This window comes from Kryptolebias marmoratus, linkage group LG8 (assembly GCF_001649575.2).
Source record: "Kryptolebias marmoratus isolate JLee-2015 linkage group LG8, ASM164957v2, whole genome shotgun sequence".
Lineage (NCBI taxonomy): Eukaryota > Metazoa > Chordata > Actinopteri > Cyprinodontiformes > Rivulidae > Kryptolebias > Kryptolebias marmoratus.
The window spans coordinates 29,415,914-29,442,407 of record NC_051437.1 but is presented as its reverse complement, the minus strand read 5'-3'; the positions used below and the strand labels follow the sequence as shown (position 1 = coordinate 29,442,407).

Sequence of the window (26,494 nt, the reverse complement as noted above, 5' to 3'; positions counted from 1 at the left end):
TCATGATCACACGCCACTGATTGGTTTTATTGAATAAAAAGTTACTTTTCTTTTAAAATAATCTCTGTACGGTACTCTACTTGTGATCAGGTCCTGATTTCTGAGCTCCTTACGGGTTTCTTGCCGACCACCATCCTCTCCACAGCCTGGACCTGGGACACGTGGTCATCATTGGTCCTCAGCTCCCACTTCTGGATCCGTCCATAGATCGCCACCAGGAGGTCTCGGGGGATGTCCTGTCCGTTATCAACACCTGGTGGAAACACACAGGTGGTTGTGTAAGAGGACTGATAACATGGAGATAAAATAGTTTAAGTTTTGTCAGCTTGATTGATTCAATATTCATCCGTTCCTACATTTCAAGCTGAACAGAATCCATAAAAAATAGTTTTAGTCCAGTTTTTCCCACGTTGGATTGTTTCCATTCCTTCAACATGTAAAGACATTCTGATGATGATGAGGATACCAAGTGATGAAGAATTTCAGGTGTTATTTTTAACACAGTTTAAGGCATCCAACATCTGCTGTGTCTCAAACCTTTCAGAACAAAATGGCTCCGACTACACGACTCACCCCGCAGGTTCTTGATGAAGTCCTCGAGCTTCATCTTCCTCTCGGGCTTGACGTTGGGGCTGTACATGTCCGTGTTGAGGAGGATGATGGCGAAGGCCAGGATGAAGATGGTGTCTGGGTTCTGAAACTGGCGGATCAGCACCGGGTTGCAGACACAGTATCTCTGACTGCAGACAGAAGGACAAAGAGGACAGATGTAGGAGACATCTTCACCCAGGAGTTCAAAGGTTCAGCTCTGTTTCAGACCTGAAGGCCTCCACCAGCCGCTCCACCCGCTGAGCTTCACCCTGAACTTTGATCTGAGCCTGGAACTTCCTCAGCGCCTCGTCCAGATCCATCCCGGAGAAGTCCATCTCATCCAGGACGCAGCTGCACGGACAGGTGGACAACTCAGAAACATTTACAAGGAAAGCAGCATTCCTTCAAATAATGCATGTTGCCCGTCGCTTAGCATCCAAGTTTTAAACGAAAAATATGCTCAGCTACTACCACACCAAACTTTCAATCAATATCTGTAAAACTGACAAGCTGTTTTCTACATTCCACGGGAACTCGTTGATAAAAAGCATCTTTTTGAGGACAGAAACAACAGTTTTGTGATTGTTCGGACTCACTCGAGGACGTCCTTGTTGAACTGCTGCCGGCTGCCCAGGAACTCTCCGATCATCTGCCGGCTCAGTCCTTTCCTCTCCAGGATGAACCTGGCGATGCCCACCGGGGTGTCCGACACGAAGCCCTTCTCAATCAGGTACTGGATCCCCTTCTCTGGTTTCCTGCAGACCAGAACAACTTTTATTGCTTCTTTTCTGCTGCTCTCTGCTGAGATCTCAGGAGCCTGTTTTCAAACTTTTAACATTCATTTAAGGAAGAGATGTCTTAAAATGTTCAGAGGTTTTTTTGTGTTGAAAGCCACTGCCTGGAAATTGTACCACAAAAGTATATTAAATCTGATAATTCCTTTTAATAAATACCTCAATGTTACAGTTATAGATTCCTGTTGTGCTGCTATTTGTGTGAATGCTAACTCAGCTTTTCTTGATTTTAGCTGCCTAGATTTAAGCTATTCCTTTGGATACTTTAAGCTAGCCTTCTGCCAAAAGACCAAGGCAGCGATAATGAGGGCTGGATCAGGACTTTTGCACGGTTCTCTTTGCTCACTTGTTGAACAGGTTGAGTCCGATGCGGTACTGCCGCCGCTGCACCACGTCGTTGTTGAAGGCGGGCGAGTCCCAGCTGTGGCGGCTCTCTCTCTGATAGGTCTGTTTCCCCAGCGTGGCTCCTGTGATTGGCTCCCGCAGGCTGTCGCGCGACGACGAGCCCGAGCTGCAGTTGTTGACGGTGGTGTCGTCATTGGAGTTGGTGGTAGTGGAGTTGACGCTTTCATTGTCGCCGTCGGAGCAGAGCAGGTGGTGGTGGTGGTGGTGGAGGTGGGCGTGGTGGGCCAGGTGCTGCTGCTGCTGCGCCTCCATGGTTTGGAGCGCTGACGAGGAGGTGGAGGACAGCGGGGAGGGCGTGAGCGGCGGGGGCAGCGGCGACAGGGGCGTGAGGGGTGGAACCGGGGAGGGCAGCGGGGACGAAGGGGGTTCTGGATAAGCGTGGGGGAGGTGTTGGTGGTGCAGGTGGTGGTAGTGATGCTGGGCGAAGTGATGCGGCATGTAAGGGCTGCCGCCGTGCGCATGGTGCATGTGCATGATGTGGGGCTGGCTGTACTGAGGGTGGTGGTGGAGGATGGTGGGGAGGTGAGGGATGGGTGAGGGGTGGGGATGAGGGTGGGGGTGTTGGAGGGGGTGAGAGGGGAGGGTCCGGGCTGACGGCATCGGCAGGGGGACGTTGGCGGGACTGCGGGTCTGTCCCTGCGCCATGGCGACCGATCGGCCGTTGGGTTTGTGTTTGATGGTTCCCTGCGGAGAGTCGGCTTCACTGCTTCCTCCACCTCCTCCACCGAGCTCATCCTCTCCACTCTCACCCTCCTCTCCTCCTCCCCCCCTCCCCAGGTCTCCTCCTCGCTCCACTCCTGACGGCTCCTGTTCGTAGACCAGGCGTCCGATGGATCCTCGCTCCGACCTGAAGACCAACAAACAACAGAACGTTTAACAGAACCCTGGTTGGATCCTCAGGTTCTGTTCACTCCTGAAGCTAACTAAATAAAAATGTCCTGTTTGAAGTCTCACCTGTCACTCATGTCCACTGAACTGTCGCTCGGCGGTTCTATTGTCAGGACGGGGAGGTGTCCTCCTCCTCCTCCCCCCGTTCTCCCTCTGTACTCCCCCCGACACTCGGTGCAGGGGGTGCTGCTCCTCCGGCTGGCATTGCTGCCTCCCTCCGTCTCCCTGCTGTCCTCCCTCCCTCCTGCTCCTCCTCCTCCCCAGTAGTCTGTATCGGAGCTGGAGGCGGGTCGGGACAGCGGCGAGGAGGGGAGGCAGCCTTCGTCCATGTAGAGGGTGACATCACTGAAGGAGGTGGCGGTGCTGTCCTCATGCATGGCGGCGCCGCCTCCCCTGCCTCCCCCCACCGGGCCGGCTGCTCGTCGGGAAGCTGTGTTTGTGTTGCGCCAACCACACTGTCTGTAATCTTCTTCATCTTCCTCCTCATCCTCCTCCCCTTCCTCCTCCTCCTCTTCCTCATCCTCATCTCCATCATCTTCATCCTCGTCATCCTCACCTTCTCCCCCGACATCCTGTGAGTCTTCGCGGCCGGACTGGCAGGTGAGGGAGTCGTCCATGGAGTCGGCCAGAGACTTCACCTGCAGAGGGCGGGAAAAAGAAAGAAAAACAGGTCAGGTTGTAGAAATAAAAATACTCTGTTTTATTTCCATTAGGTAAAATTATTATACAATACAGGATAAATTTCTTATTAATAATAAATGTTTTCATACACCAGAGTTAGTCATATAGTTCCTCAGGGTTCAGTGTTCGGACCAATACTCTGCTTCCATTAGGGGAAGTTATTAGACAGAGTGGGATAAATGATTATTGTTATGCTGATGATACTCAGTTATATTTATCTATAAAACCTGATGAATCCAATCAGTTCCTTAGATTACAAACATGTCTTAAACCTGGATGACTCTTAATTTTCAGCTTTTAAACTCAGACAGACAGAGGTTGTGGTTTTTGGACCTGAGCATCTTAGGAACAAACTCTGCAGCCTTTCTCTTCCTCTGGATGGCATTCATTTGTTCTCCAGTTCTAAAGTAAAGAACCCTGGTGTTATTTTGGATCAGGATGTCCTCTCTCTGCTGCTGTCTTTACTCGCTCTACTGTAATTATTTCTGTCATTAACATGTTTTTCTTTTGTTTTTCAACACCTGGACCACTTCCTGTTTGTCTCTTTCCTGTCCTCTCTAACCCCAGCCGGTTGAGGCAGATGAGCCTGGTTCTGGTTCTGGTTCAGTTGCAGGTTTCTTCTAGTTAAAAAGGAGTTGTTCCTTTTTCATTGGCGCTATATTAACACACTGATTCAGAACTGGTTCCTTTAGTTAAATGAAGTTGGGACTCATTTCATGAAACTTGAACAGTTCTAATGTTACATTCTTCAAGCAGCTGAAGACACATTTTTATAAAACAAACTAAAAACCCGTTCACCTGCTTTGAGAATGAGTCGTCCACGTCTCCGGTGTCGTCTGAACCCTGTTGACCCGCTGATCCGGGACCCTGTGGCTGCCGCTCATCAAACGAGTACTGAGCCCAAACACAGGAAGGTTCAGTATGTATCAGGTCAGAAAAACATAAACGCCTCAGCGGATCTCGGTGTGTTTTGGTCCTCAGCTGTGTACCTGCAGCCTCATGTTGGACAGAATGATGCGGCGGGTCATTCTGCTCTCAGAGGCCGAGCTGCGGAGCCTCTCAAACTTCTTGTTCATGCGGTACCGTCTGAAGGCCGTCTGGATCGTCCTCGCTGCCCGCCGGGACACGAACTGTCCCCCGTACTTCCTCTCCAACATCTCCACCTACAGCATCAGGCGATGAGGAAGCAAAATCATGATTCGTAAGAAATTAAGGAGTGAAAACACATGCTGAGGCTGGGACTGATGAGAATCACTTCCTGTCTCGTACCTTCTTGTCCTGGAGGTCTGTAGAGAGCTCATAGCTGTCAGAAAGAGCCTTGCAGCGTTTGCTCTCCTCCTCCTCTTGCTTGCGGAGCGCCAGGCTGGCCGGCTGATGTCTGCTGCGCTGAGCCCAGGCGAGGCTCGCCGGGCTGGGGGGCGTGATGGGGGAGCTGCCCTGGAGACGCAGAGGAGACTCGTTAACGGTGTCTTTATTTCGTTGTTTTATCTTAGTTTTCTGCTCAACAGTGTCTGATTCAGCACTGATGCTGTTGTTTTCCATCCATCCATCCATCCATCCATCCATCCATCCATCCATCCATCCATCCATCCATCCATCCATCCATCCATCCATCCATCCATTGTTTTACTCACTTTACCCGCTTCTACAGACTTTAAGCTGTTTTAGCTGTTAAACCAAAACGTTCGGCTCATGCAGAAGATGGGTGCATGAGCCAAACGTTATAAAATCTAAACTGTTTAACAAATATTTTCCCGATATTGAGATCTCTTCAGTCCCTACAAAAACATTCTTTTAAAAATCTGCTTCAGCAACCGGGCTCTGTGTTTGTCTTCTACTTTTACCTTTTAGCTACTAGCTGTCCTTTTGCTACTTTTAGCATTCATCTACTGTTTTGCTAAGTTTTTAGCTAGCATTATGCCACTTTAACTTAAACAGCTCAGATCGTTTCAGCACTCGTGTTCATCAGATCATCGCTGCCTAATTATCACAGATGTTCTCTCATCGTTCGCTCCTTCAGAGCAGAAAAACAGAAAAAATATAAAAACAAAACAGAAAAACTGCGATGTCTGATCCTCATAATCATATTACTAAAAACCTAGTTTTAAACTTTGAGTGTGCATTGAAGTTTTTTGACAGATTTTAAAGTCCACCTATTTTTAAAGAGATGAAAATGGTTGGAACCATTTAGGAGAAACAGTAATTTGACAGAAGATCCTCTGACTCATGCAGCTCCTCTTGTCTTAAACTGTCACCTGGTTTGTTTAAGTCAACATTTTTATTGAAACGTCTGAACATCTGAGCTGCCAAAGGTGCTGAAGCTGAAATCAGGTTAAATTTGGTTTAGAAGTCAAAGTTCTGTCGACGTCTGAACTTTTAAATGTTGAAAATAACCAAAGTTAGGAAGAATAAAGAAAGACAGTCTGGGTGGGACTTAAACTCAAGTTATTATAAACATGATTACACACCTAGAGTAGACGAGGACAGATGAAATAATGCAGAAATATTTAAACATTTAATAAATAAATTAAGCTTTATCCTTCAGATGTCCCAGAGGAATCTTCTGGTCAGCCAGTAATGCTTGTTGTTTCTGATATATTTTATAAAATTAGTTGTTTCCTAAAAGTCGTGCGTCTTATGTTTGATTTTTGTCTAAATAAATGAAGATAAAATGACTGAAAGCTTCTGGAGCTGAATCAGCCTCAGTTTGTGCTTCAGGGTCGGTACCTGCGTCTGTGGGTGAGAGGCTCCCAGGGGCCCGCCGGTGGGGACAGGACCGTAGGGGTCGACGGGGCTGGTGAGGGGGCTGTTGCTATAGCGATGGAATGGAGGCGGATGGCCAAAGGACGATTCAGAAAAAGTCAGCGCCTCTGGACACTGAGAGTCGCCCTCCACGCTGAGACGGAAACAGAAAGAGACGGAGAGGACGTCAGCCGAAGACTGAGGGGACGGGCAAAAATAAAACAAAATAAAAGCAGAAAAAGAGTAAGAAACGAAAGCAAGAAGGAGGTGGAGGAAGAAAGAAAGAATATGGAATAAAACACTTTCCATCACAACAATTAAAACAGGCTGTAATCATTCAAATAGATAATTTACTGAAATTCAAATATTTTAACCAAACTGGTTAAAAAAAAACCTTCAGAGGGATAAAACAAACAAAACCCCGGAGTAAATTTAGTTTCAAAACAAAACAAAACCCTTCAAAGTAATCATTTATTAAAGGCAGAAGCTGCAGTTTATTATCTTAGAATTGATATATCGTGATCTTTTCTTGGTTTTTGGACGATGTCCTGCATCGTGTCTGAAGGTACTTTAATGACTCAGATCTTCCAGAAAAGTGCTGAGTCAGCACGGAGACTTCCAGTTCAACAGAGTCCAGGAGCCAGGACACAGACAGAGAGACGAAGACACTCTGAGTGATTACTGTCTGTGCTGTCCAACTCATCTTCATCATCTGTCCTCTCTGCTCGTCTCCCTCATCCACGTCTCCAGCTGCTGTCTGTCGGCCATTAACCAGCTGAAGCTGAGCCAGCTGCGGGGAGGTGCGTTTGATTTATGCACCGGGCCACCCGCTGCAGCCTCCTCTGGCAGAGCGACCAGCAGCAAGGTCAGACGGTAAACTCCCGGTGACCTTGGCTTTAAAAAGCCTCCCATCTGCTGAAGAGCTTTCAAACTTCTGTCTCTGAGAGTTCACTGAAAGACCCTCGTCGTGTCTCTGCAGCTCTAACAGAAAAACAACAAGCTTTACAAAGAAAAGTCGAGCTTTCAGCTGCAGGAGATGCTCTGAGTTTAGCATCGCAGCCAGTCTGAAGCTTGGAAGTCCAAACTGTCAGGTTCTGAGAAACGTCTTCAACTACAGAACAGGAGTCCAGTTGTTTTGTTTTGTTTGTTTATCTTATTTTTTTTATCTCTAGCATGTGTGTGTTTGAAATGTCTGAAGTAAAAATTAGTTCTTTCAAAATGCAGTAAATGTTGGTTTAATTTAATTTAAACAAAATCAAAGCTTAAGAAAGAAAGAAAGAAAGAAAGAAAGAGAGAAAGAGAGAAAGTCATGCTGCCTGTTTTTAAATATAGGATCATATAATGTTGAAAAATGATGGAGTTGTTGCTGTTTTGGTCAAATCTCGAGAATAACATCATATTCCATGATCGAATGGGATCAGGATATGTGTCGGGGATGACTCTCAGCTACCACCACACCAAATCTTAGCTCAACATCTATAAAACTGACTGAGTTAGAGACATTTTTGTGTTAGCAAAGGTTAGCTGTGGCGGCCATCTTGGTAATCTGTTGTAGACGTTCATCAAATGAAGACTTTCTGAAAGTTTTATTACGACCCGTTCACCGGTTCATGAGATATTTTACTAACAGCTCATAATGAGCACATGCACACAGACACAGGCAGAAACACTGTCGCCCGCCGCCAAAAGAAAACTGGAGGAGTTTAAACAGAAATGTTTTTCCTGCTAACGTCCAATCTTATTTTATAGTTCCTCAATTCAAAGGTTCACGTCAGAAACAGATTTTTCTCTTCAGTTTGATTATCATCCGCTGCTGGAGTTGTATCCTGTTTGTAACCCAAACAGGATACAACTCCATTCCTCAGTATCAGATTCATTTAGTCTAAAAGTCTGAAATGAAAAATCGTGGGCAATATGCATTTCAAGGAGAGCCAGGCCTTTAATGAATCCTTTATATTCTCGTCACATTCCCGCTGCAGCATGATCACGAGCTGGAAACGGCTCAGCGTAAAGGGCGATTTAAAGCCTCGTTTCACGGTTTGCAGAAAATAAACGAACCGTTTTAATTTGTGGAGATAAATAAAAACAAAGAGATTAAAGTTTTCTTTGGACCTCCACCTGCAGGGGTTCCCCTGAGGGTGGCACCACGGTCAGAGCTGAGATGGATCCTGCTGAAGGTTGAAGGTTTAAGATGAAATCACACCACAGGTACCTCCTGCATGCTGCAGGGAGTCAGCTCATTAAGAACAAATGATTGGACAGAGAGTCCAGAACCTAAAAGTCCTGAGTTCATCCTTAAAATACAACCAAAGGACAGAAAATCTCCCAACACACCGAAAGTCTGAAAAACAAACTCTGTAAATCTGAGCCGCTCAGAAGGAAAAGAGACAGCAGGCGGTGTTTGTCTTCACCACCAGAACCTGAGAAATAAACATCATCTGAAGAAAACATTTAAATCTGAGACAGGAAGTGAAGGTGCCGCAGTGACCCAACAGGCAGAGACCGGTATCAGTCTGACACCAGGAAGTGAAGAGGAGGACGAGGAGGAGGATGAAGGGCAGGACGAGGACCAGATGATTCACTCCTCTGACTGTTTTCAGACTGACAACCTGAGTGGAACCATCTCTGATTCAAACTGTTCTTTATATTTCCCCTCCAAGCAGCCAGACTTTATTCCAGTCCTGAAACCGGCTCTTCAAGTCGCTGATCAGAGTTACAAACGTTCCTCTGAAACTGAGTGAAAAACCCTGAGAGACCTGCAGAACGTCTGGAGAACCTCCAGAACACACGACAACAGATTACAGGAAAAGGCCTGAATCAGGAGTTTAAACTAAAGGCTTACAAACGTTTTAGCTTTTAACCCATAAAATAACAAAATAAATGTAAGAACTTTACTAGAAATCCAATAAACAAACAACAAAGTCCAAACATTTCTGTTTATTTTATAAATACTGTATTTATTACTTGTAACAACTACAGTGAAAACAAACCTCTAGCAATTATTTTACCTTTAATAAATAAAACATTTTATAAAAATCAAATATTACAAATCAAATCAATTTTGTTCATTTCTGATTATATCTAAAGCTTCTATTAAAGTACTGATTGCATGTTTTTCTTTAATTAAATGAACAGTTAAATCAGAGGGGATTTGCTTGGAAAAAGAAGGGAAAAAAAGCATTAAATAAAGCTGAAGTTGTCCCCTGTGGGCCTCCGTAGCCTCCAGCTAGTACACTTCAGACTGCTGCGGTTCACAAACGTGGAAACTGATTTATAAACCTCAGAAACCACAAGGGAACACACACACACACCAGCAGCTCTGTCAAAGTCACACACACACACACACAAGGTCAGCGTGTCACTCTGCTGTAATTAATAAAGTCCCGTTATTAAGTGTTGAGCTCAGTAATTACCGACACACATCAGGACAACACCTGCCCCCTCTGCGCTCGTGTTGGAGGCGATTGTCTCAGAAAACCAGAATCATACAACACATGAAGGAAACACGCCTCAGCCGTGTTCAGAAACAGCTCGACCCTCCATGATGCTCGCTGTCAGCAGGGCTAAGGGGCTCGAAGCAGAATTTCCTTTTGGACCCTTAAAGTTGAGCTCATCCCTCATTCACCATCACACCACCACTAACATCTGTTTGTGAAAACCACAAATAACAACCAGTTTAATGCAATAAGCCAACAATAAATTCCTTTAAATGACTTAATGCCAAATTGTAAAAAAAGGCTTGGTGGACTCAGGGGGAGGAGCTAAGTTTAATAGTGTTTAGGTAACAAACTACAACTATTAATGACTTTTTAAGAAATGACGACATTGGCTGTCTTAGATTATTACTCTGTTAACATAAATATCAAACAAAGCAGATTTCCTTTTATTTTATTACAACTAATGTAGATTAAACATGTCTCAACATGGCTTCTGTGGGTAGTTAGGTGCTCTTGGGAGCCCCCTGTTGGCCAGGAGGCCCAGAGTAGTTTCCCGTGTGGCGTCAGCCACCTACAAATACAACTATGAGAAGCAAAAAATGTGCTGAAAAATTAGAGTAAAAAACAGGTTTTGTGCATTCTTAGTAAAAACAGACCTGGGGCATTTTTAAAATGAATGTAAACTATAACTCTTTAGTGTCAGGTTCTACAATTTTGATTAAAGTGTTGCTCAAAATTAGAGTTACAATTATTAGATGAACTGTCAATGAAAGTCGCTACGTCAACATTTTCTTCAAATAAAAATGTGTCAGAGATAAGAGTTAGTTAAAACCCACACTCTAAACCTACTAAGTTAAAGTTGTTGGGTCGCAGGTTGGGTTGGTTCATCAAACATTGGGTCAGATGGTTTGACCCGGTGGTCGGGTCAGAGATGAGCCGAGTCATTCTTCACAGTCCGCCATTTTAGGCAGGAAGTTGAATGAATTGGACCGGACTGCACCTCTGCTTTAGGATGTAATAATTAAACAACTTTTAAGACGATGTTTAACCTGGTTGACTTTGTTAATAACTTAAAAACCATCAGCTGATGGAAATAGAGCCAGCCAGCACCAACGTAAGCTGTTTTTATCTATAAGGTAGAATTTGGGGTTGTTCTATTTAACTCAACGTTTTAGAAGCTTTAGTTTAACAAATTAGTCATTTTAACTCTATTTTTGTCTCAAAACTTACCCCAGTATGTTGGGTCAAACGGAACCTGCTGAGTTAAAATTTGACCCAGAGCTGAGTTACAAACTGGGTGTTTTTAACCCAGCAGGTTTTAGTGAGTATAAGAAGAAAACTTAGAGGTAAATAAATCACAGAAAATGTCCTTCACGGTATAATTTACACTGCAATAAAACAGTTTTACAGCAGTGGTGTCTGACAGGAGTCCTCAACATGATCTGATGTGTGGTTTTAATTAAAAACAGGCGACTCGTATTGAATGGAGGATATTTCTGAGTCCATATTGTCTCAGGACTGGAACCGACAATCTTCATGTTCGCCTGCCCTGCGGGCTCGCGGCGCTCCACATTAGAGCCTCTCTGGGAAATATGGGTTAGTGAGACACAGTCGGTTTACATGAGTGTGTGTGAGTGTGTGTATCGATGGGTTGGAGTGTGGGTTTCTGCTCTTACAGCACCAACTGGTACCAAACCCAGAGGCATCGATCTGCTTCCCACAACAGCTCTAAGTGTGTCGATGCCCACCTCATCATCTCAGCTTGTGTTTGTTCCTTCTGCAACTAATCTTCATCCCTGGGTCATTGTAAGAAGGAAAACCATAATTCAGGTCTAATTTTTAAATATTGGGTCTTAAAACAAGGTAAATCCAACCTGAGATGAACAACACAACCTGTTACAGCAGCTTAAAAAGTCCATCCAAAACTGGTTCCAGCTCCTGATCCAGCAGCAGAACTCTCAGTGGGTTCATGGTTGTGGAGGAGTTGTGGCCCACTCTTCTTTCCAGCGTTGCTTCAGCTCATTGGTTTCTGCTCAGCTCTCTGAGGTTCTGGTTCTGGTTCTGGACTGTTCTGTTGTAGATTAGCTGCTGTGTTTGGGATCATTGTCCTGTTGCATCATGACCAGTGTTGCCAACTTTGTGAGGACTCAGACCTCTGGATTAACGACAAATTTAAAGACTTTTCTTGCTGTTACCGGAGACTTTTGGACATGAAAGCCCGTACCGTTCTCACTCTTCTCAGCGAGCAGTGGGCGCTGCAGTGGGCCCCTCCCTCCCTGTGCCAAAGCACTCTGAGACGGCCCGGTCCTCCTGCAGCGTCCCTCCCAGCTGCAGTCAGAGCAGGAGATGTTCCCCCTCTGTGTCCAGACTCTTAATAAATTCCACAAAGCCTCAGAGAAAAGATCAGACAAAAAGAGGAAAGCTGGCATCTTTACGTGTTAAATAATGGTTCATTTTCTTCATGTTTTGCAGATCTGGTTTACTTCTCCTCTCAGATGAGTGGATTCTACCAACCAAAATGAATGCCAAGATAATCTATTTCAAATCTCCAGTCAATGTTTTTATTCAAATTCTATTTCTTACTTCAGGTTTCCTGCCTTGGGAGATAGTTCCTGGTTCTAGCTTAATGAATTCTCCATCCGATTTTCTAAAAACTCTTCTTGTCTTCCCAAAAAGCCAAACATTCTCATAAATTGTCCTCAAACACTGCTGATTTTGAACTTTTAAAACATCCTCCCAGCCTTGTTCCAAATGCCTGGAAAATGCATTTCTGATGTTCTAAATTTCACATTTTTCTGGGTGTGGGTCCCCAGACCCCCTTGGTCACCCAGTGGATGGTCAGCCCCACACTTTTTCCAAATAGCTTCTTACTCCTGACACGTTTGAACCCCCTGAGATGGCCTCACATTTGACTCCAGAATCCTTTAGCCTACAGAGAAGTTCATGGTCAACTCAATGACTGCAAGGAGCCCAAACCATCAGCCCTCCACCACCGTGCTGACAGCTGGGACTTCAGGTGAAACTTTCCAAACCTAGGTGGTGCTGCCATGTTGTTTTAGAGAGAAGAGGCTTTCTGCTGCAGCCCTTCAAACAAGCCATGACCTTTGACCTTTAACCTGCTAACTGAGGCCTGTAGAGTCTGAGATGGAGCTCAGTGCACGGTCTGACCTTCAGGGTGAATTTGCTGGAATGTTTTTAGTAAAACAGAAGCTAAAAGCTAAATGGAGTATGCCGAAGCAGACTCCAAAGAGAACAATGTTTTTGAAGGGATTGAGGAGATCTCAATGGTTTTCTTTGGAGAAAATAGTCATAAATAAAGTTAAACATCTTGAAAAGTATAAAGGTTGCAAAAAACAAAAGCCATAAATGCACGATTCCCAATTCATTGGTACCTGAAAGGTTAAAATAAAAAACGTATCCAGAAGTAGAGTGATTGCAAAAACAGGAAGACAAGTGTGAATATTGAGTCAACATTCCCATAATAATAATTTCTGACAGTAATACCAACTGTTCACCAGGTCCAGGTTCTTATTTAAAGGCTTTTGCTGATTTTTACAACAATGAAACTAACCTTTTACTATATCTTGGCTTTAAATCATCTCTAAATTGATCAAATAATAAATTTCCTGCAAATGAATAGTTTATTGCAGCCTGGTTGCAGAGATTTTAATGGAAATTCATTCAATAATTATTTTGGGTTTCAGTCGGACTGGCACTGCCATCCCTGGAGCCATGCTGCTGGTGAGGCTAAAAATAAATTCAGCAGCAGAGAGAGACACGCGTTTCTTTTTCCACAGAAACAATCACACTTCTGACAGATGAAGCATCGTCAGGTCTGTGACAAACGGATAAATCAGGCCAAATGGAGCGGACAGACGATCCCTGATAGGATTTATACCAACACGCTCCGGATGTGTTGTTTACTGCTACATGTGCTGGTCCTGGGCCCAGTTCTGCACTCAGGACCAAGTTTCGTTCCTCCACCTGATCTCTGCTCGTCACAATGATTTAAATTCCCCTCAGAGGTCTGGAGAATCCGTCTTTTCTCTCCACCTAACAGCTGATCTCATTTCTGTCCTTCCATTCATCAGAAGAACAATCTATGTTAAACACGACTGTTAATCCTGAGGAGGGTTGGTGCAGCCGAGCAGCTGTTTCAGGAGGACGTTCACCATCGTTTGGCTGGATCATTACGGCCCAGCATCGCTGCCCCCTGCCCCCCCCAGCAAACAGCATGAGTCATGGTTGAGAAGGTGAGGGTGTCTACAGAGGAGGAACGAAGGACCCAAGTGACAAAACAAAATTAAAACTACAGACTTTCTGTTCACACAACCCGAATATGTTTCAAAATCAACCTTCTCTGCAGCATTTGCGCCTCTCACCCACGTTCAAACGATTATTATCACCTGCCCCCAGGAAGGATGGGTGATAATAATGTTTTTGCCTGTGCCAATTCAAGATGGCCACCACCGGTAATCAACCTTAGCAAACACAAAAATGGTAACAGATTTGGATCCGTCTGACAGATACTGAGCTCAACATTTGGAGTGGTAGGGACTGAGAGTCATTCACAACACATGCCTCTGATGTCACACACGACTGTATTTTCAATAAAAACAGTTTTCAAAGTGAGATGATCTCGTTCTAAAACTCTGGCATGGAAGACGGAGGGAGATATTAATTCCTTCAAAGAATGCTAGGCTGTAAATTCAGTTCGAAATGATTAATCAGACGTAAACTTAAAGTGCAATTATTTCATTTTCATTTTATGTATAAAGTTTATAAAAAAAGCCTTTAATCTGTATTTATTGATTATAACATAGCATTCAATGCACACTTTTCCCACATCAGTCTGGTCTGTCTATAAACCATATATAAGCATAAATAAAAATAAAATAAAAGTAGGATTTCCTGACAGAATGCATATCGCCCACCACCAAAGTTTTAAACAAAAATCTCATATGATTCTTTAGCACTCAGTGTATGTGTCTGGGATGATTCTCAGCTACTACCACACCAAATTTTAGCTCAGTATCTGTAAATTTCACTGAGTCACGGCCATTTTTGTCTTGGCTAATGTCAGTTGGCTGTGGCAGCCATCTTAAATCAGGTTGACTCAAACAGTTCATCAGTTGTAGACACATATCCACTGGATGCTTTCTACAAGTTTCATTACAATCTGTCACACACACACACACACACACACACACAGACAGAGGTAATTACATGATCACCCACCAGCATGTAACCGGGTGATAAAAATGGAAAAGACAGCCGGTTACTGAGACGTTTTGCACATTTTGTTTTCTCAGTTCTGTTTGCATCATATTGGCTGCTTTGTGGACAGAACCTGGGTGCTGCTAAAAATAATTACTGACTCTGTCTTCTGTTGCAAAGCTGCACCAGCGCCAAAAAGAAATAAAAAAATAAAGTGAGTACCTGCAGCAGAGCGAGCCAAGCGTTCAGCAGCGTCTCTGCAGGTCACCGGCTGCACACGCTGCTGCTGCCGCTGCTGCAGGAAGCAACAACACCACGTCTGAAAACCGACGTGAAACACGCCTCTGACTGCGCTGACGAGGAGGAGGAGGAGGAGGAGGAGGAGGAGGAGGAGGAGGTGAAAACATTTAAAAACACTAATGAGTCAAGGAGAGGAGGAAGAAACGAGCAGAGACGCGGCTACGGTACCATCTGAAGGACGGGGACGAGATTAAAGAAAACACTGAGAGCAGAATGACTGCTGAAATCTGATGCAACAAAACGTTAACTAAAAGCATCAAAATGTTAACTAAAAGCAGCAAAACGTTAACTAAAAGCAGCAAAACGTTAACTAAAAGCATCAAAATGTTAACTAAAAGCATCAAAATGTTAACTAAAAGCATCAAAATGTTAACTAAAAGCAGCAAAACGTTAACTAAAAGCAGCAAAACGTTAACTAAAAGCAGCAAAACGTTAACTAAAAGCAGCAAAACGTTAACTAAAAAGAGCAAAACGTTAACTAAAAGCTAAAAGTAGCGTAAGAAGACAAACAGAGGCAGCAGCTGAAGCAGATTTCGAAGAGAACAAGTTTCTGAAGGAACGGAGGAGATCTCAGTGTTTTTCTGTGGTGAAATTATTTGTAAGTAACGTTAAATATTTTGAAAAGTTTAAAAGTTACAAAAACCAAAAGTCAGAGCAGCCATCTCCTGAATGAGCTGAAGGTTTTTATATGAATGGCTAAAATAAAAAAAGTATTCAGAAGGAGAAAGACTTTAATGTGAATGCTGACTCAGCAAGTATTGGTATTAAGGACTTTTAATGACCTTTTTAAAAGACAAACTCATGAAGAACAAATGGAGCTTCTTGGAGTCTGACTGTCTTCAGTTTTCCTGCTTATAAAACATCAACATGTGGAAGGAGCGAGAGCACAAACTGAATCCATTAAAAGCACAAACACTGGAAATGAAATCAGAAAAAGACGTCTGCGAGGTCGGCCTGCTCTTGTTCAGGGTTCAGGAAACTTGTTTCTGTTCTGACTGGTTGATGGAGGAGAATAATAAAAAAGAAACTTCCAGAGAACCGACTCTCATTTGGTTCTGTAAGATATATGTGGAGACTGTCAGAAAACCCCAAAATATTTCCCCTGAAACCTGATTCAGTCACTTTTCTCACTTTTCTAGCTGGACAACCTTTCAGCAGCAAACCTCTACAGGGAATTACCAGTTAAATTAAGCACATACTGTACACACACACACACGTAAAGTCACATTTCATGTAACGTAACGTGTGTGATTCTCAGCTCTAATTCTGAGCTGAGATGTCGGGTTGTTTTCAGGTTGAAGTGAAGCTTGTTAGAGTGACAGAAAATAGATCCGTCTGATCACATGAGGCCTAATCTCTGCTCCCGTTCTGCAAACCTGCCACTTCGCCAGACGTTTCCGTCTTTGCTGCGGGCGTTAAAAGGTAAACGAGCCGCTCCGTTACGTCACCGAAGTTACAGAATCCTCCTCAGCCTATCAGGTGTCTAATTATCACTTTGTTTTATGAGACACTTTCAAATTATTCCTAGATATAATTCTAATTTAGGCAGGAACGTGACACTAATTAACAGGGAAATAAAAATGTTTGAAGTTCCTCCCATCCCATAAAGTCTACAAACACTAACTTGGTATCTCTATGTTTGAAATATCTCTTTTAAAGACAAGTCCCAAGTTAAACATTACAAACGATAGCGGGAACGCTGACTCAGCAGTATTTTTTCATACACTTTTTTAAAATCTTACTACTTCTGCATACTTTCAGCTGGTTTAAACATTCAGTTTGAACATGGTGTTATATTCGTGCTATATTTACTTTTTTTAGCCTTTTGATATTTTAAACTAAGTTTAGTTTCTAACTACCTTTAGCTACACTTTGGTTTTCTTCTTATTTAAAGGTCACATTGATAATTTAGGAGTCTAATTCAGGCTGAAGTTGTTTTTTTTTTATAGAAATAAATCCTGTTTCTCACTCAGATTGTAAACTTGTGTGTTGTGTTATCGAATGATCGTAACGTTTTTGTTTTAACGAGCACACTTTAGTCAAGGCTCCTAATTTCCACTTTGGAAACATCAACAGTTTCTCTCCTGTTTCTGACCCACTTTTCCATTTTCGGCTGTTTTCTTTCTGTGTTTGAAGCTCCAGCCAACTGATCCTGGTACAGTTCCTAAACAACAACTGAAAACTAGGTCACCTAATCCTTACCTGTGCAGGACTAATTGATTTTTCCCTGATGACAGGGTTTAGAATCTAAAGAAGCAGACTGAGGTTATTTTGCTGGATTTAGTTAAAGATAAAGAGCAGTTTTAAAACTGAAATAATGACAGAAATGTGTGAGTGGATGTCCTCATGAAACAGAGACACCTGCTCCAGAACTACCACCTGTTTATTAGTCAAACAAAGTGAGGAGGAGTGAAAACATTTGGGCTGCGGAGACCGTGTTCGTCTTCAAACAGTCTCCAGGTGGTGGAACAGCCTCGGGCCAACATCCAGGAAGTTCTAAACTGTTAAATATCACATCAACTGTAGTTTATCTTTGTTTTGGGCTGATGAAACTGAGCATTTTAGGATCTAAACTATCAATTTATTCCCTCTCTAAACAGAATACAAGCTCACAGTTTATTTTTATAAAACACACCTGTAAAAGTGCTTTTTTGTATAATTTAGGTCACCATTCTGTAGACATGAAGCCCAATATTAACAATAATTTATCAGCTACGCCTCCTGCAGCTTAGGATAAACCTATACACAAGTTTGTTTCGATCAGGAGTAGTGTGATGCTTAGTAAAATTATATCACAAAGAACAAAACACACAAAGAAACTGTGAAAATGTCCCCATGGACATTTTCAGTAATTAGCTGAAGTTAACGCAGCTCTGATTGGAGCTCAGAAAGGTGGGAATCATTGAGATCAGCATCGATCAGAGTTTAAATTAGATATATATATTTTTTTTACATTTTTTCACACAGCAGCTGCTTGCTTGAGGCTTACTTTTTACTCTGTGTTTCTGAGCTAAAGTGATGCTGTGGGATGCCCCTCCCCTTTCTGCTCCCCGCAAAAAAAGTGGGAATCACCATGACAACAGCTGACTCAACAGATTCTTAGTTTGAAAGAAGGCGGAAAACAGCACGGCAAGAAATGACTCAGCAGATTCACAGCAGGAAAAATGGAGGGAATCACCGTGGCAACCAGTGACTCAGCAGAACTTTAATGTTCAGGAGAATTAGGTCAGAGGGTCGGCGGGATTCACAAACACAAGGAGCAAACAGGAAGAGATTTCAGCCTGGAGATTCAAAATAAAACTCATAACACAACAGGACAATATGACAATAAACTCTTGAAACTTGAGATGTTTTTCAAAATAAGAGTCTGACTTTGTTTTCTAGTTTCCTGTTTTTGTCTCGTTTTTATATCTGAGCTCAGAGTTGTTCCTGCAGGAATGATTCAATCATTTAATCCAACTAATGTACACAGAGATGAATAATCAGGATAATTTGTTTAAATTAAAATGTGTGTGTCAGAGCAGCAGCATGTAGACAGAATGACTCAGCGTTTTCACGTCGTTCAGTTTTACCTGCAGTTGGACGGATGGTGGGTGTTAGTTTCCTGTCGCCGTCCTGCTCGACCAATTATTTCCTCCTCACATTTTAACACACACACATAAATCTGAGCACCTTCTGGCTCCTCTGGGGATGTTTGAAGCCCACAAAAAGCTGCAAAGCAACAAAGCGATGAGGAGTGCTTCACAAACACGAGCCACAGTTGGAGTTTTGTTTATCTGAGCTTGTTTTTGACGCTGCCGCAGTAAATCTGCTCCGACTTTACTGAGATCTGAGCTGCGCAGACAGAATCAGCTCCGATCGTCCACCCACAGCTGTCAGCGCACACACACACACACAGAAACTGGGTAATGCTGCGGAGCCATCGTTTCGCTGCATCATGCTTTGACCTACCTGAAAATAAAACTGAAACAAAAAGAACTGAAACCAGCCAGAGGAAGATTTATGACTTCTGCTGCTACAGAAGCTTTACTTCATTACACTGACTGCTGAGGTGTCATCTCACACACACACACACACACACTTTCAGTGAATCTTGTTTGCATTTTTATTACTTGTTTAATTTTAACAATTAGCTTCTAACGATCATCAGCGCCACCTTCTCCTGATCTGCTCCAGGCTCGTATCTCCAGCTCTCATCAGTAAAACTCACAGAAACATCTCAGCTCCTGGTTTGCTGTCAGATTGTTCTGAGAGGGCTGCAGGGAGGATGGATGAAACCGGGCCGAGAATCTGCTGATGCCTTCAAACTGAAGGAGGCCTGAGAGCCCCCCCACAGTCCTGAGACAACCGGTGATCAGAAAGAACAAGTCCAGAAAAAAAAATCCTCTGAGTTCTGATTCAAATAAACTAAGAATCATGATTTTTTCTGTTTGTGATCCCAAATTTTCTGACCACAGAAACAAACTTCTTCTGCTCAAGACTGAATCACAACTCTAGTTCTGAAAGGTTGGGACATTGTCTAAAATGTAAATAAAAACTAAATCTATGGATTTGAAAATCTCATATTTATTCACAGTGGTAAAAAAGTAAATATATCAGAGGTTAAAACTAAGAAATTGTACCATTTTTAAAAAAAATAAGATAGTTTTGGTTCTGATGGCAGCAACACGTCTGTCAGAAGTTGTTCCAACAAAGGCTGTAAAAGTCAGAAACATCTGGAGGAGCTTTTAGGAACTAATGAGGTTAATTCAGAGGACTGGAGATAAAAAGAGCATTTAGAGGCTGAAGATGGGCAGAGGTTCACCAGGCTCTGAGGTCAAAGGTCAAGGCTGGTTCTGGTTCTGTTCTGCTCAGGAACACTGTCTGTAAACACAGTTCACCGTGCCGTCCACAAATGCTGCTTAAAGCTCTATTAGGCAAAGAAGAAGCCAGATGTGAACAGATGTGTCTCCTCTGGACCAAAGAGGAGAACTGTTCTGAGGTCAGCCTGCCTCTCTGATGGTATGGGGGTGCATTAGTCCAGGTTTTAGAACAACATCTGCTCCCATCTAGGACTGTTGAACAGACAGAATGGGACAACCTCAGGTCCAGATGTTTACAGACTGATGGAGATGCTGCACACAGGGAAACATCTGGAACATCTTTAAAGAGACGTGTTGCTGCCATCAGATTCAAATTTAACTGATTTTTTTTTTTTTGTTGATCTGTTTACTGTGTTCTAGTAAAATATGGGTTTATAAGATTTACAGATCTTTGCTTTTTGTTTTAATTTAATTTTATTCAACATCCCATTTCCTCTGGAATCGAGAACAACATCTGTGGTATTTCCACATCCCTTTCCTGCTCCCCAGAGGATAAACCTCTCAGATTCGTAAGTGTTTAGTGGAAATCTTAAACTGAAGTTCTCAGCTATCATCGTCAGCAGAGGATCCTCGGTCCTGCTCAGAGTTTAGAGCAGAGCGAGTCGGGTCAGAATCTGCTCGGAGGTTTCCAGGCAACAGGCTCGCTCCGCTGGGATTAAAGCAACAATGGCGCTGAGTCAACTCCTCTGGCTCGGCCCGCCTGCAGCCTGCATGACTCAGTCTCTGTCTTTTCTTCCTCGGCTCTCCCACCGGCGGAGCAGAGAGCTAATGAAGCACCACACTGCAGGGAGAGCTGGAGAGGAGGCTGAAATCCCACCCGGACCGCCGGTACTGATCCGCTCGGCATCACGGATCAACAACACTCAGCAGAGAATCTAATCGTCTGCAGCAGTTTGAGATAAAACAGGAACAGAACCGGAAACGCCCACACAGATGTTCTGACAGCTGGATCTGTGGGCCACCGGCTTCATCCAGGAGAACATTTATTCCTTTATGTTACGGTCTGGTTCTAGATAACCTGCCTGTTCGACATGAAACATTGCTGATGAAAGATTTCATTTCACTGTAGATTTCTATCCATCCATCCATCCATCCATCCATCCATCCATCCATCCATCCATCCATCCATCCATCCATCCATCCATCCATCCATCCATCCATCCATCCATCCATCCATCCATCCATCCATCCATCCATCCATCCATCCATCCATCCATCCATCCATCCATCCATCATCTCCAGCACTCATCAGGCATCAGACGATTCTTTTTAGAAACCATTCTCTCTAAAACAAACATGGCAGCACATCTTACGTTTGCAAAGTTGCCTTTGAATGAAACACAAGACATCTGGAACAATGTCCTTTGGACAGCTGACACTAAAGTAGGGATGTTTACCCATAATGCACAGCGTCATGTTTGGTCAAAACCAGCATGTCAGAATAAATTCAAAGAGATAATCCCAGTTCCACAACGGGTGGGGATATGGAGGGAAGAGGAGAGGATTCTTCCTGACTTCCATACAAAACAGCACAAAATGTTCTTGGTAAAAAAAAGAAAAAAAATGCTGATTCAATCAGAGAAACACACACTCAGAACCAGAAACACACACACGCCAACGTTGAAGCCACTGATTATTAAGCCTTTTATGGTTGATTAGTGTTGAAACATCCTTTTAGTATCTGTATCACTGGTTTGTTTCTCTTTCCTCTCATCAGGGACCTAAAAACTGGAGTAAAATATTTTTCCTTCCTAAAATAAAAACTCGTGACACAAAGAGTTAAGCTCTGTGTCGCTGAGCGTGTTCTCATCTCCGGCAGTAAAAGACTAAAAGCAGCAGATCTGCGTGATGACACTCCTTTAGTTTCACACGTCTCAAACTGTCTGTCTGCAGCGTCACGAGCAGAATCTGAGACCCGGCGGGTCAGAGAGGAAGATGTCAAACAGAGACGGCTGGTTCTGAACCGTCATCCAGGCAGAAACATTTCCCTCTGACCAAAAACAAAACAATCTATGATGATTTTACTTTAAACAAATCAGGGATTTAAGTGATTAAAATGAATATTTATGGTCTGAGTCACATTCCCGCCTGTTCAGATCAGTGAAGGAAACGTGGGTTTGTTTGTTGTGGGATCGTTCTGACGTCCTGAGGCGGATGGAAGGAAAATGGATGAATTTGCATCAGTTAGACTTGATTAACTTGATTTGTTTTATCTGACCAACATCTGCAGAAAGTTCCCATCCAGAGAGACTCCTGTTAAAACATAACGATAGTTTAATATTTAAATCCTAATGTTTAAAGTTGATTTTGTACATAGTGTACAAACCGTTCACACCTAAAAAGAATGACATATAACGTCTCCAGAATGAGGTAGGTAGGTACATTTATTTATATAGCACTTTTCAGCACAAGGCGACTCAAAGTGCTGCGATCAGTTTGAGTTCCTCTGTAAAACAAAAACAGCAGCTAAAAGCTAAAGATAAAGAAAACATGATTAAGAAGAATTTGAGAAGTTCTCCAATTATTTCAATGAGAAAAAAGTAAAGTTAGATATTTCAAACTGTATAAAAGTTCCAAAAACCAGAAATCCTAGCCGTGACGTTCTGAACGAGCCGAACGTTTTGATTTACAGTTAAAGTAGCTGAAGGTTTGCTGAAGTAGTTCCAGTCCAAAATGCTACAGAAGAAACTATAAACAGGAGAACAAACAGCCTGAATGCGGACTCAATGTTTGAACTATTAAACATCTTAAACATTAAAGTCCAAAGAGTTTGGCCTCCCTTTTCCTCACATCAGGGAGGTTTGTGCTGCAGGAACCGGTCTGAGGAGGATTCCTTCAGAAAGAAAAAGACTAAATGTTGAATCTTTTCACAGATTTATCACCTCACAGGACGTTAGATACATTGAAGGACTATCGCTGTGTGACGATGCTACAAACATCCTTAAAAAGGAAAGAAAAGCCATGGAAGTGTCCTCCAGGATCTCAGCCTGGAAGGTGATTTTCCAACGAGGATCAATGTGAGCACACCTCCTCCCCCTGGCTTGTTGAGCTGCAGCGAATGGACAGAAACATCAGAAAGATCTCAGCTGAAACACTTCTGATCACCTTTTTCTCTTCAAGATCAGACCATCGTTAAGATGGTTAAGATGTTTTCTACCCAGAAACCACTAATCAGGAGCTTCGGTGAATCCAAACTCACAATATTCTCTGACCCAGATCCTGGTTTCAGAGGAACCACCAGACACAGCTGATGGTCACGGTCAACATAACCCTGCAGGATGAACCACACATGTCCTGCACGTCCTGCACATGTCCTGCACGTCCTGGACATGTCCTGCACGTCCTGGACATGTCCTGCACATGTCCTGCAGCGTCCCCGTCCTCCTCCTGAGTGTTTAGGGCCTGACACAAGATCTGAACTGGAATCAGAACAAACTAACGTCTTTAACGAGGATCAAACCACTTCTGCTGCCTGACAGCGACGCCACCTTCCACCTAAATGATTGGAGTTTAAATCAACTCAAACAAGTTTTTCTATTGCTCTGAAAAATGGAAGCTAACAATGTCAATTTATTTATAAAACACATTAAAACCCCTAAAGCTAAAAGGAGCCTAATGCTAGCTGAAACTTACAAGCTGCAAAACACCAACTAAATTTAGCAGAATATTAGTTTTTAACTGAAATTAGTATTAGCAAAAAGCAGTAGCAGTATTAGCATTAGAACTAGTATCTGCAGTAATAATGATAGCATTAGCATAATAAGCAGTAATTAAATTAGCATTAGCAGAAATAAGGAAGTGGATTTGTTTCTAAAATATTTGAAGGGATCTCAATGCATTTGTCTGGAGAATTTTCTTGTAAATAAATATAAATGTTTTGAAAAGTATAAAAGTTACAAAAAGCAGAGTTCAGAGCAGCTAACTCCTGAACGAGCTGGACGTGTTGATATATGAGCAGAAGAAGTTAGATGTCAAAAACATACAGAAAAATACAACATGTTTTATAAAAGTCCATAAAAACAATCTAAAAAAGTGAATAAAAAGATATTATTTCAATTTAAAACAAAACTAACAGGTTTGTGTGTCAGCAGCTACTAAAATCAAACACCAAAGATAAAACAGTGGAATTTTAGCAGATTTTTAAAATGGTCCAAATTCTGAGCAGAGGGGTCAAAGGTCAGATCACCTCTGGTTTGTGGGACTGAAAGACCTGAAAACCAACAAGAAGAACATCCAAAACCTCAAATAAAGACCAGAAAAATAACATGAGACAAAACAAAAGGTGCTCCAACAAACAGAACCTGAGACCAGTGAGGACAGAAGATCCTGGTCCTCCAGGGAAGACCAGAACCAGGACCTCTTCAAGTCTGCATTAAGAGCAACCCAACAAACCTGATGGTATCAAGACAGTTCAGATAAAAGCAGAACCCACAGACAGGTAGGGGGGTCACCAGGAACCTGAAACCAGAACCAACAGCCCCAGAGACAGGATGAGGTAAGATAGGTAGGGGGGTCACTAAGAACCCGAAACCAGAACCAGAGAGACAGGATGGAGGTGAGACAGGTAGGGGGGTCACCAGGAACCCCAAACAGAACCAGAACCACCACAGTCTGACAGCAGCTCTCTCATGTCGCATTTCCTTCAGCTCCACAGCCATCAGCGGCTCAGACTCAGAGACAGGAGCGCGCGGCGGTGCGCCACGACGGGCGGGAAACCCGCAGTTCTCCCGCGGCTGAGGAAGAGGAGGCAGAGGAGGAAGAGGACGCAGAAGCACGCAGCTTAAATCTGCCTGCCCTCCTCTCTAAACTCCCGCTGCGGTTGTTTTCTTACCAGTAGAGCAGCTTGTTGTTGAGGATTGCGGGGGTTTTGTCCGAGGCGCAGTTAATGCACCACATTGTTGCGGCTGAAGCGTGAGGAGACCGAGCGGAACCGGAGCCAGAACCGGAGCCAGAGCCGGGACCGGAGCGGAGGGACAGACTGTCTCTGCTGTTCTGACTCTGCATCTCCTCCTCCTGCGAGCCCTGCCTCCCTCCTCCTCCTCCGCCTCCTCCTCCTCCTCAGCATCATCAGCAGCAGCAGCAGGGGCGGCGCGAGGAGCTTCAGACACCGGGGGGCTCGGCCCAAAATCAGTCCGATTTTCATAAAACAGTTACAGATTTTAGATTTAGAAGTGAAATTAGTTACTGAGGTAAAGAGGGTCAGCAGCTGAAATAAACCAAATAAGATCTGTTTAAAGGATCTGCCTGTTCTGCTCATATCTGAGCTGGAACGTCACATTCGTTATCTTCAGACTTTCTCCAACAGATCTGTGTCTCTCAGCTGCAGGACTGATTGTTTCCTTTCAGAGGTCAGAGGTCACACACACCCAAACTCTCATTGACTTCCACTGTCTCTGAGCTTCCAAACAGGAAGTGAAGGCTCTTTTTAACTCTTCAGATCTCCTCCATAAACCCCGTAGAACCATCAACCTGAACCTGTGGGACCATCAGAACCTTCTGCTGCTCACGGGTCAAGAAGTTCTGATCCGGCTGATAGTTTGTCTGAGGCTTACTTTTTACTCTGTGTTTCTGTCTGCCTGTCCTGTTGGGAGTTTTGTCAGGGAGTGACAGACACCGGTGTGCGGTTACCATGGCGACCCTAATGAGCCACTGGCAGCACATTTCTTTTGATCTTCTCTCTTCTGCTGCTTTTGCATCAAAACGTCGGCCATTTTGTGAGATTAGATTATTTCTAAGGAAGTCTGAGATTATTATCAGGTTTTTAGTGTGGAGCTCAATTTATCGCTAAAAAAACAACAACTTACAGCAAAGAACTGCTGACAAAAGAATAATTTTACCATTTAAGCAGCTAAAAGCATCTACAGTGGCAGTAATGTGAGTATGACATCATCAGGTGTGTTTACCTCCAACACCAGCCTGGAAGTCTCCACATGAACACAGACATGTTTGTCCTGATGTCACTGATTCATCTAACTGCCTCAGACGAGTCTTCCGGTGAATATCGAGTGTTTTCGCTTCGGGCGTTTCGCCCCACGCCGCCCGCCGCCCCGAGGCTGCATCCCGCCTGACAGCGGTCGCTCATCAGTCAGCTGCTGTCAGCTTCCTGTCAGACCGCCGAGGCAGCCCAGCTCCTCTCTGCATCCCTTCATCATCATCATCATCAGTAAAAGAGACGCTCTGATTTAACCCACATGTTTTCCCTCTTAGTGGTTATTAGACACCGAACACCTGTGATCACCTGAGCTCCACCTGATCTCAGCTGCAGCTTCACTCAGACTGCAGAGCACGAAGCTAAATATATCTTCAGAAACTAAAGTCTTTATTCTCTGAATACAACATTTTACTCAGCTTTCTATTTGTTCTTTCATTTGTGTGAGGATCTGGGTTTTGGTTCCGCCCTCTGGGCGGCGCCACTAATTATTGTTCCACAGGTGTTCCTCATACCACTGATGAGACCAGCCAGGATTTAAGCAGCAGGTGGTGATCAGACCTTCGCTGGAGCATCGAACCTACTGGGTTAGATTCTCCGCCTCAGCGTCTAACCTGAACTCTTGCTCCTAGTATTAACCACGTTCTT

At 43.6% G+C, this 26,494-nt stretch overlaps 1 protein-coding gene across 1 annotated transcript in view; it reads right to left on the bottom strand.

Annotated features, from left to right (window-relative positions):
• Window positions 1–26,494, bottom strand: part of LOC108251435 (IQ motif and SEC7 domain-containing protein 1) — a 107,493-nt gene that overhangs the window by 8,568 nt on the left and 72,431 nt on the right. The window contains exons 4-13 of the mRNA XM_037977001.1: window positions 6,087–6,255; window positions 4,629–4,796; window positions 4,349–4,522; window positions 4,158–4,253; window positions 2,745–3,316; window positions 1,732–2,637; window positions 1,188–1,346; window positions 820–942; window positions 574–740; window positions 114–253 (exon numbers count right to left, since the gene is read on the bottom strand). Coding sequence (XP_037832929.1) covers window positions 114–253; window positions 574–740; window positions 820–942; window positions 1,188–1,346; window positions 1,732–2,637; window positions 2,745–3,316; window positions 4,158–4,253; window positions 4,349–4,522; window positions 4,629–4,796; window positions 6,087–6,255 — 2,674 coding nt within the window. The remainder of the gene's footprint in view (window positions 1–113; window positions 254–573; window positions 741–819; window positions 943–1,187; window positions 1,347–1,731; window positions 2,638–2,744; window positions 3,317–4,157; window positions 4,254–4,348; window positions 4,523–4,628; window positions 4,797–6,086; window positions 6,256–26,494) is intronic.